This window comes from Parambassis ranga, chromosome 1 (genome assembly GCF_900634625.1).
Source record: "Parambassis ranga chromosome 1, fParRan2.1, whole genome shotgun sequence".
NCBI classification, from domain to species: Eukaryota; Metazoa; Chordata; class Actinopteri; family Ambassidae; genus Parambassis; species Parambassis ranga.
In genome coordinates this window covers 23079266-23090225 of record NC_041022.1, presented here as the reverse complement: position 1 = coordinate 23090225, position 10960 = coordinate 23079266, and the positions used below count along the sequence as shown (strand labels likewise).

General features: G+C 41.1%; 1 protein-coding gene across 1 annotated transcript; it reads left to right on the top strand.

Moving 5' to 3' along the window:
• The first annotated feature begins 1860 nt into the window (after positions 1-1860).
• On the top strand, positions 1861-6931 carry slc22a7a (solute carrier family 22 member 7a). Its single transcript, XM_028410940.1, has 10 exons — positions 1861-2288; positions 2523-2626; positions 3828-3982; positions 4067-4235; positions 4329-4452; positions 4939-5048; positions 5125-5339; positions 5423-5531; positions 5672-5878; positions 6275-6931. The coding sequence occupies exons 1-10, from the start codon at positions 1923-1925 to the stop codon at positions 6402-6404; spliced, it is 1689 nt and encodes a 562-aa protein (XP_028266741.1). The 5' UTR covers positions 1861-1922; the 3' UTR covers positions 6405-6931.
• Positions 6932-10960: the final 4029 nt, after the last annotated feature.

The window sequence follows — 10960 nt, the reverse complement described above, 5'->3', positions numbered from 1 at the left end:
TAATTGCTCAAACGTGTTCAATTTTAGGGAAGCATGAAGGCGAGTTTCGGTACTTTGTTGTACATGATATCCACTGCTCGTCATTTGGTTTTTCACATCACATGTTTTGTTTTTCTGATTAGTTGGTATGTCTATTAAAATGTCCAGAGGCAGCATCCACCGGTACTGCTAAATCCAATTTAAATTTACAGAGTCCCAAACTACTACTATTAGTATCTGCAATGGGGTAAATTTAGATTTTTTTTTGATCAGCTGTCAAGCTTTTATTGTGAAACATCAGAGCAACATTAACAGTCTCCTTCCACGTGCAGTTTGGCCTTGGCACTGTACAAAGATCTAACAAATGGCGATAATAACGATAATGTGGTCAGATGCTTATTTTCCGTTGCACTCAGAACCCTTCATGTGGTGTTTTTTTCCTGAGCTCTGTGAAAAATTAAAAAGAGCACTCTTAAAGAGAGTGCTTTATTCTCGTGACTTATAGGTCATCTTAGCTGTTATCGTTAGTCATTTTCACCGTTCAAAAAAATGTATTTGTTACCACATGACCTGAACATAAAACACAGTGTAAATTCAGTTTCACATCTGATTTTATCCTCTCTTATTAGTTCTGCCATTCAGGTCTAAAAGTCACAAGTCAGAGAGGGAAAATGGATGGAGAAGTATTGTGTGGCTGTTTATACCACAGTCAGTAATAACTTTGCATAAAGCAAAATAAGGTTTGTGTTCCTCAATAGCGCATTCTCTTCATAGTAGCAGGCATGTTTAGCCTACAACAGCACTGACAGGCTGCTGCTAATACCACAGACAGGTCAAGGCTATCCTTACCAGTTTGATGTGACATCTAATGAATGACAACAGACTGCGCAAAGAAACGGGAAAACATGGACACAGGCAGAAGGAAGCACATTTCTATGAATGTATGTCAGAATTCCTTTTATTTATTCCTGAGGGGAAATTCTTGTAAGTATGTCACTTATCTCTCTGTCTCTCTATCTTGCGTTCTCTCTCTGTATTTCCCTCTCCCTCCTGCCGTATCTCCCGCAGCCTGTCGAACAGGGCAACCTCAGATAGATCTCTAGTCGGCCTGTTGCTCCTGTGCTTTTGTATTAATTACCACGGGAGACTGATGTTGTGTGTGATAGGGGGTGATCCACTGGTGCATGGGTGGTTGAGGGAGGTGGTGAGGTGGTGTTGGAGGGGTGGGAGGGAGATGGAAGTGGTAGAGGACTGGGATGGAGATGATGAGGGTTTGATGTCCCTGAGTAGGCCTGATGCTTTCGTCTTTGTCCTCATCATTTCACTCTCCTAATGCCTACATAGATGTAAAATATACACCCATCATACAGCATAAAAATCACACACCCCTGTCTGCCCCTGCATGTCCTTTTCCATTTCTTGTGGGCATGCCTGAATTTATCGAACACATTCTTCCTGTTTCAATATTCTTTCCCATTGCTTTGGCTGTTTCCAAGCATTTTCTACAGCTATCTTATTAGAGTGTAACTGGAACTGAGAATGTGCTTGCACAACTTCGCACAGTTTTTCCTCCTCGCCCACCAGTGTTCGTCTTCTTTTTCTCTAACTATAACAATGTGTTACATCGCTTGCGTTATTGCTCCTGCTGGCAACCTATGGAATTACACGGACAACACATTTTGAGGCGCCTCACAGCAGACAATGCACTCTTGCATTGACGAAACCGCCCTAAACTCTCTCTTTCACTCTCTCCCTCACACACATGCACACACACACAGACCAGCTTAACCCACACATACTTTTCTAAGAACCTCCCACCAACTTTCCAGTTGTAAGCAGCTGGTCATTGTGAGTCACAGACAGTCTAAAGAGATACACACACAGATCAGATATTGTATTAGTCCCCATCAGACAGACTAACGCTGCTCTTCCCTTTTCTCACTATGAGGTTTGAAGAAATCCTGGATGATGTCGGTGGCTTCTCCAAGTTTCAGCTTCTGCTCCTCTTCATCCTGTGCCTCCCCCGTGCCATCCTTCCGCTTCATTTCCTTCTGCACAACTTCATCTCTGCTACTCCTCCTCATCGTTGCTCCCTCAGGAACCTGGAGGAAAGTGATGGCGACACCTGGGACTCTGACCCCGGGGTGCTGGCACTCAGGATCCCCCGTCAGTATGATGGTTCCTTCAGCTCCTGCAGTGTTTATGATTCCTCACTGACCTTCAACTTCAGCCAAGGAATCGGGATTTCACCTTGTCCGAATGGATGGACATATGACCAATCGCAGTTTAGCTCCACAACTGCCACAGAAGTAAGTTACGGTAATCAAAGTGTTTTGTCAGTGTTGAAAGAAGTAGATACTGCTCAGCAGTTAGATCTATGTTCACATAATAGACAGATGGAAAATATCAATAGAAAGTTCAGGTTTTTGGGCAATTTATAGTACAGGGCATGTATAACCTCAAACAAACACAGGTCACTGTGTGTCAGTGAGATCACACACAGGGGTTACACAGACTGTGTTGAAACTTCTCTGTCTCTGCAGTGGGATTTGGTGTGTGACAACAAACAGCTAAATCAAGCACTCGCAACCTATTTCTTCCTGGGGGTCACCTTTGGAGCCGTCCTGTTTGGACAGCTTTCCGACAAGTGAGTACTTCAGGATTCATTCATAAACACACACAGTCATCTGACATCTGACAGTCATTCTACCTCTGATACTGTCTCAGAGGCATAACAGAAGTGCAACAAAATGCCCTGCAGTTCCGCTTCAATGCATTTTACACAGCACAGCAAGGTGCATTATAGAGGCAACAGCACCACAGCAGACTGTGTGAATGGGGCTACTAACAACGTTAACTGTGGTGATCTTGTCTGTGTTTTGGTTTTACTTGTTTCTATTATGATCCTGTGTGTTGTTATTCCTGTTTTCTGCTAAAATCCAAAAGTTTTCCTCATTATTATAGTAGAACCTAATTGTATAATTTCATAGTTTGTTTTCATTTCTGTTCTTAACCTCCTGTGTGTGTTTGTAGTTGTCTTGTGTTTCCAGTTTTATAAAAAATCCATGTTCCCTCTTGTATTCCCATGTGTTTTACTTCCTAGTGTTTTCCCTCATTTAGGGTTGCTTGCCCTGCCCTAATGTGTCTCACCTGTATCTTGTTACCCTCTGTCTATCTCTATGAGATGGAGCTACACTGTACTACATCACGTTATCATTTACATTTATGTGTGAAGCCTGTGAGGGAACAGCTGCCTGTGAAGAGTTACTGTATAAAGAGGTTATTGCAGAATGTCCATACATTTTGACTGATGAGCTGTTGAATCAAAAGTCAGGTTTAGATTCCACTGGAATCTCAAAAGGCCATAACTGTGCATGCCACAGTCATGGTTTTATAACCATCAGATCCAAACACTCCCTGTCACATGTGCTTCTGAAGAAGGCCGTTCTCCTGTGATTCACTCCTTTATTAGCATTTTTGGTTTAGACAAAGTCAGCTGCTGCTCTGCTGATAGCCAGTGTGTGTGTGTGGAGCTGTAGTAATCTGACATTTAGGGTTTATTTAATATGGTCACATGTACACACACACAGTCGAACACACGCACACAGACAGATGTTTGTATGGCGATCTTTGGAAGGACATTCATTGACAAAATCTTGCCCAAAACATTTACCGTAACACCTCTCGCTGCATTCTCAATTTATGTGTTTCTTCATCTATGTTGAGTACAATGACTTAGGTGTCGGTGCTAAGCTCCAATTAGTATACAGCGTAGCAGCTCACAAAATCTTATCTACAGATGAAGGCTCCACACCACTACTAAATACATGTGTGTGTGTGTTTTTCAGGTTTGGTCGTAAGACAATGCTTCTGGTGGCTTTGATTGCCTCCACCATGTTGGGAGCCACCTCAGCCTTCTCCACCTCCTACGCCATGTTTGCCATCTCCAGAACTCTCTGCGGTGTGGCCCTCAGTGGGCTGTCAATCATCGGAGTTGTTCTTGGTAAAAACAAATTAAAAATTACCATTGTTTGGTAACCGGTGTGGTGTTGAGTCTGTCTACTGTTGTTGCTCCCTTCTTGCTCAGGTATTGAATGGACAGATGTAAAGCACCGGACCTTCACTGGCACTGTTATAAGTTTGTCATGGAGTGTGGGGAATATGTTTCTGGCCTTGCTGGCCTATTTTATTCGAGATTGGAGGCATCTGATGCTTGCAGTGACTGCACCCTGTATTCTTGCAATCATCTGCTGGTGGTAAGGTGGATTTTAGATGAAGTTTCAATGATCCTTGCAGACAGTAAAGATATCTGTGTTTTAATAAGGTTTAAAGGTTTACTCTGTCTTAAGGTGGCTGCCAGAGTCAGCTCGCTGGTTGTTGGCCAATGGAAGAACAGAGGAAGCCAAAAAATACCTGGTTCAATGTGCTGAAATGAATGGGAAGAAGGAATGCACAACCAAACTGGATACTGGGGTATAGTCAACAAAATAACACTAACCAGAACTTTCAAAACCACCACCCAGGCTCCTCTCATCAGAACCTGCTTCAAACCTGTTCAAGTAATTAAATTACTCTTGGTAATGGACCTGTGATGTGAAAAGAGGCTATGCCTGGCATAATGTAGTGTTTTGGGCTTGGCACTGTGGCTATTTTAGGGGTAATGGAAAAATTATTCAAGTCAACCCAAGCTTGAAATTATATATATAATTATAATATTATTAGATTATAATTATATAATGTAATGTAAAAAAATCCCACAGCTGTTTCAGGGCTAACTGGTGAACCTTTGAACATACTTTATTCATCCTAGCTTGGGATGAATAAAGTATGTTCTATTCTATTCTATTCTATTCTATTCTATTCTATTCTATTCTATTCTATTCCTGAACATTTAATCAATCTAACTTTGTATAAAGCTGCTGTAAATGTGCCCAGACTTCAACTGTGTGGTTGTTTCAGGTTCTAAGTAAGGTAATTGTGTCTGGGGTGGCTGAGAAAAACCACTCTTACCTGGATCTGGTCAAAACACCTCAGCTAAGGAAGATCACCCTGTGCTCTGGGTTGTTCTGGTAATGATTCATCCCTTTTAAAGTACTGTGTGCTGCACAGGATCCTGTGTGTTTTCATTCTGACTTGTACTTCCAGGTTTGCAGTTGCCTTCCTGTACTATGGGATCAGTTTCAGGATCTCAGGTTTCGGCGTCAGTATCTACCTCACTCAGTTCATCTACGCTGCCATTGAAGCTCCTGCCAAAATCCTGACCTTCTTTGTCTTGGACTGGATTGGCCGCCGAAATGGCCAGGCGACATTTCTCATAACAACAGGGGCTCTTATTGGGATAAACACATTCATACCTTTAGGTTAAATCACTTCCATTGCATATGGCTGCATAGTTTAGAGATTTACAGGTTTTTTTCAATTATTTGATCTCTTCCTGTTTCAGAATTCTCTGTGCTTCGTACATGCATTGCGGTGGTGGCGAAGGGTTTCTCTGAGGCGGCATTCACCACTGCATTCCTCTACTCAGCTGAACTCTACCCAACGATTCTCAGGTAACAAACCACAAGTATCAACTTAAAGTACCTTGACTGACAGTAGTGCCATATTTACTATTCACATATTTACACATGGGTGGTGATACATTGTTGAAAGGGCTGCGTTGAAACTAAAGCTCTTGTTTGTTGTTGGACAGGCAATGTGGTTTAGGCTACACCTCGTGTCTCTGTCGGATCGGAAGTTCTCTGGCTCCTATGATCATGCTGCTGGAGGATGTCTGGCTTCTTCTGCCACCTCTGATCTTTGCTGGGACTGGGATAGTCAGTGGCAGCCTAGTCTTCCTGCTTCCAGAGACGCTTAACATCCGTCTGCCTGAAAATATATTTGATGTCGAGGAGGGAAGGTACAGTAGAGGCGAGAAGCAAAGACACATAAACCATTGGTTCTGTATCATAGTGGTAAAAACATTCTGAAGACTCATCATGGCATTTATAAAAGAAACAAAAGTAGTAGATCCCAGCTGAGGGCACGATTGTCAGAATATTGTAGTGGGAGTGTCTTATTTTCATTTAGCTCTTTTGGTTCACCAGGTAAGATTTAAACAAAACATGAACAACAATGTTGGGACAGTAAAAAAGTGACTCTATAGGTTTTTTTTGCATTGGTCTAGAGTATAATATGGATGTCCTCATAACATCTGTCCATTTACCCATCTAAACAGACACCATGTTTAAACCTTTAGTTACCCACTTTTCAGCTAAAAATAACTACTTTCTATCTTTGTCTACTTTCTGCTTAGACACAGGCAGACTGATGCAAATGGAGATGCAATGGTTGAGCTGAAGGATGTAAACAATAGCACAGCAGCATCACAGGTGACTGGGAATGGATCAGCTGCTGCCACAGCAGAGGAGAGGAATTCTTCCTGATACTTCTGGAGGGTTAAATGTGAATTCTGCTGGAAGTCTGCAGACTGCCACAGATGGATTGGTGCTTTCTGATTTTCATGTAGACCTCACATTGTTTCCTGTAAGACCTTATATTTTTGTATGATGTCCAGGCCTGGACTAGCTAGCTTGTCATTTTAGTGTCCTTGACTTGCTGCTGATACACAGCTATCATTTAATGAACTTTAAAAACTCAGGTGATAGCTGATGATTTTTTCTGTGTGAGTGCAAACAAACAGGCACATTAAATTACAATGAACTGTAGGTGTATGTAAGCATCACAAAGCAGCACAATCATTTCAAACAAACTTTTTATACCATAAAATGTACACTTTAAGCAGATTTGTGTTTATTAATACACAATTCGGTGTGAAGAATGCATTACATGAGCAATGTACAAATATTAACAATTTAATGAAATGTATAATTGTAAAACTCATCGGTATTTTAGTCATGTTCATGTAATCAAGTGTTGATAAATACTTAATACATACATGTCCTCATATATGTTTAGACCTACAACTTTTGGGGTTCAAAAGTCAACCTCAAATCAAACATGGACATCCTCTTCACCTTTGTTATTGGATAGCCACAAGGAAGGTGGGTGACACCACAGAGGGCTTCATCTGCATTCATTACAGTCCATGAATGTGAAGCATTCATTAATTTTACCAAATATGAGGTTTACAAATACAGTGTTAACTGACTTAAAATAAACTATTTTGTGTGTATCTTTTTTCTGTCATTCTCTTATTTAAAACAATTAACAAGATATATAAAAATAGCACAACCTCCCATTTTTTTACACTCAATACAGAACAAGCATTATGTAGAAAAAAGAGCCGGAAAAACAGATACTAAACGACTCTACAAAAATCATCACAGCAACTTCTGTAAATTGTAATTCTACAATAATTCTCCATCTAAACAAGCACAATAGTAAACCCCCAAATGCTACTATGATCATAATTTGGCATGAGTAAATCCTGTACCCTTATATAATATATGCTATTTAAAAGCTAATGGTACTCTAATATCTACTGACTGAAAAAAAAAACTTTTTTTCTAGTTGGTGACCAAATCTCAGGTGGGTGGAGCATCTTTTAATGCTGAAGGCAGTGCATCAGGAACTGATGGCTTCTCATCAGTTTCCAATCAGTTCTTGATGCAGTATCATCAACACCAGGAGTATCTACTTGTCCATCCATCTGGACACGCTGACAGACCCTCTTCACCTTATAAAGAAGTCAAATGTGAGGAAAAAGTTAGAAAGATTTAAAAAAAAGACATAAACATAAAAATAAAACTGATTTAGAGCCGTTTTTCACATCATAATAAGACTCAGAACTTCATTTTGTGTTTTACAGTGTGTATTGTTGGTCTACATTCAGCCCCTTCTCAGGCAGTCCTGGTCCTGTGATATGAAGTGATAGCACTGTGTGCAGGTGAACCTCTGCTAACGCCGTGAGACACTCAGAGCTCACAGTTGCCAGCTGAGATTTATCTGGATCACTGCTATGTCTTATACATACATCATCTTCTTCTGGATTTATGCCTCATTAACTGTGACTGATGGCCTTTAACAGAAGCTGCAGAGCAAGTCTACAACACAGATGCTGACAGATACTGCTAGCTGCCACCAGGAGGCACCAATGAGCTGGTATAAAATCCTGAGTGATCAGCAGAGCCACTTGAACATCTCTGCAGGTGACTGGGAGAATATATGTACCATCACAGTTGCCTGCAGAGATTAACAAGTCAGTCTGAAGAGCTGGAGATACACACACAGTCTTCTTTTTGTCACTCCAGAGGACAGTTACGTTGACACACATTACACGATGACCTTACTTAAATGTAACAGGACAGGACAGGACAGGACAGGACACATACACAAATGGAGGGGTCCAGTCCTCAATATGTGCAGGGTGCCTTTCAGCCAGCCAGGAGTGCCATGCTCTGAGGACCTGAAGGAAGGGAGGGAAGTAAATTCGGTGTAAATGTGACTTGCAATTATGACTTGCAATTATGACTAAGACTACTTTTCTGATGGCTTTAGTATATTCAGCCTTATGCTGACAACAACAGCAAGCAAATACATAAATCAGACATGAACCAGAGCATGAACAGCATGGAACTTTAATGCTCACACACCAACTCTACAGCAACATGGGCAACTTGCAGGCTGACATAGCCACCTTTATATTGAAGTGAGTGAGGTGTTGTGATGTATGCTCAGAAAAACCAAAAACAGTAAAGTAAATCTACTTGCTTTTTCACTGGTTGTTTTTTTCCATTTATCACTTGTCAGCTTTTTATTAGTCAGTTATTTGTACGTTTTCCCTTCTAAATGTAATTGTGGTTCAATTCGTGTTGTCCTGTCTGATAAATCTATAGCCCTGACCTGATCTACCTGAGCAAAATAGTGGAATTTGCTTGGATAATAAATAAACTTCAGTAATTTTTGGTCTTTAAGGCCTGTTGTTTGATGGGCTCTCTACACAGACAACTGCCAAACAGGCAAAAATACCCACAATACAAATCTGCATTTCCAAATCAAAAACTGTGGGTTTATTACAAGGACAAGTTTTAGGCTGATTCTGCAGGTGGTGCTCTGCTCTAACTGAACTGGGCGTGTCTTTGTTTTCCAGCTGCAGGGCTCTTTCTGTTTCATCCATTCACTGTCAGTTGGTGGGCTGCCGTCTCACTGTACCACACAATACAAGAGCGTCCATGTCAATTAGCAGCAGGCCTGCTAAACCAGCTCTGCACCTCCTCCTCTGTACTGATGAACCCGGCAGCAGCAGCAGGGGGGAGCCGAACCCTGACATAGACTTGCTGTTAAAGCTCTGTGAGAGCTAGGAGATAGCAAGTCTAGATATATCATTGTTTAACTATAAGGATATAGGATATTTAGGATATGTGTTTCATTTTGTTTTAGTTCCTTCATCCAGATCTTTCTGATAAAGCCACTGTACAGACACACAGCTGGTGAAGGTAATGGAGCATTTAGCAGCTAAAAACATGGACGTTTTCCTCACAACGTGGTGAAGACAAAGAGCATGACCAAAGTTCAACACATGAACTTCAGCTAAACTGATTTATCATTATCAATGTTAATAGTAAAAGACATAAAGATATTGTTTTGAGTTAAAGTACTAACTTAAAATAAAGTACCAATAAACAATGTCAATGTCAATCCTATTTTTTGAGTTTGCAATATTTATTCCTGAAGTGTAGAAAATACCAGTGTAAAGCTGCATAACCTGGAAATACTCAAGTTTAGCAGTTAGGCCTTAGTCTGAGCAGACGTACAGTACTATTATGTAGTTATTTTCCTCCACCTGTAATGTGAAGTGTGTACATACGTGCTTTGTTTTTTTCAAACGAAACTTTGAGAAGTTGTACCTGATTATAATTGAAAGTGAGTGCGGCTCAGAAAAATACATCAAGTTGAGTATCAGCCTCAACACAACGCTTTCACAGAAACACACCCTGTGACACAAACAGACCTGAGTGCAGATGACATGTCGGATTTGTTCCGGGCCCACGGGCTCTGAGGGCTCTAACGAGGCGAGACATGGACAGACAAAGCATCAATTAGAGCTGTGGGGTGTCGGAGCAGCGCACAGTGGACACTGAACACGGACCCCCTAGGCTCGTCCATTGTCCTGCCATGGAAAACAAAAAAATAAAGACAATGTGATTTGATTCTGCTGAGGTGCACTCCAAAAGGCCTCGGAGCATCACAGAGTTAAAAAAGCACTCGCTGTAGTCTTCAAGGCTTCTGCTGTCAGCCTCGGCGTCTGTGGCCAGCAGATGTGTCTGCATGTGGACCCCTCACTGTGCTCCAAACACACTTTTGATCAGGCTGGTTTTAGTGGACATAATAGAATATCGGAATAAATAAATACTTGAGTATATGAACAAAAGCATGCGATTGCACTGGATGCAGTCTTTGGATTTTTTGGTCAAATGTAAAAGCATTAGATCAGACATTTTTTACACAGAACTGCAAATAAATAGAAAAGAAAAAACTACATATGATCCCTAAATGTATGTCTTTCCCTACACAGTGGATAGAAGAACATGCCCTATATCCATGTATGAACATCCTCTATCTTTACATGTGGTTTCAGCAACTGTATATGAAAGAAATTCAAAGCACGTGGTTCTACAATCAAACTCATACTCGACTAACAGACACTGCACATTATCATTTACTGTTGCCCTGACTGATAAAGATACACAGTTCTGCATCGTTAACATCGTATTTCAAAATAAACGTTTTTACTTACCTCCATGCTGACATGTGGATTGCTGCCCGTTAGAACAGAGCTGTGAGAGCCAGCTACTGTAGAGCCACACTGACCCCAGTGCACACACACAAAAAGCACACACGCCTCCCTGCCATCACCCCCCAACACCTCAGACCCGACACAAATCAGGAGGAAGATTTTACTTCCTGCTATTGTACTGTTATACCAAAGCAGAATAATAAAAAAATAAACTAAAAATGCAAACTTAAGAAAATATTGTGC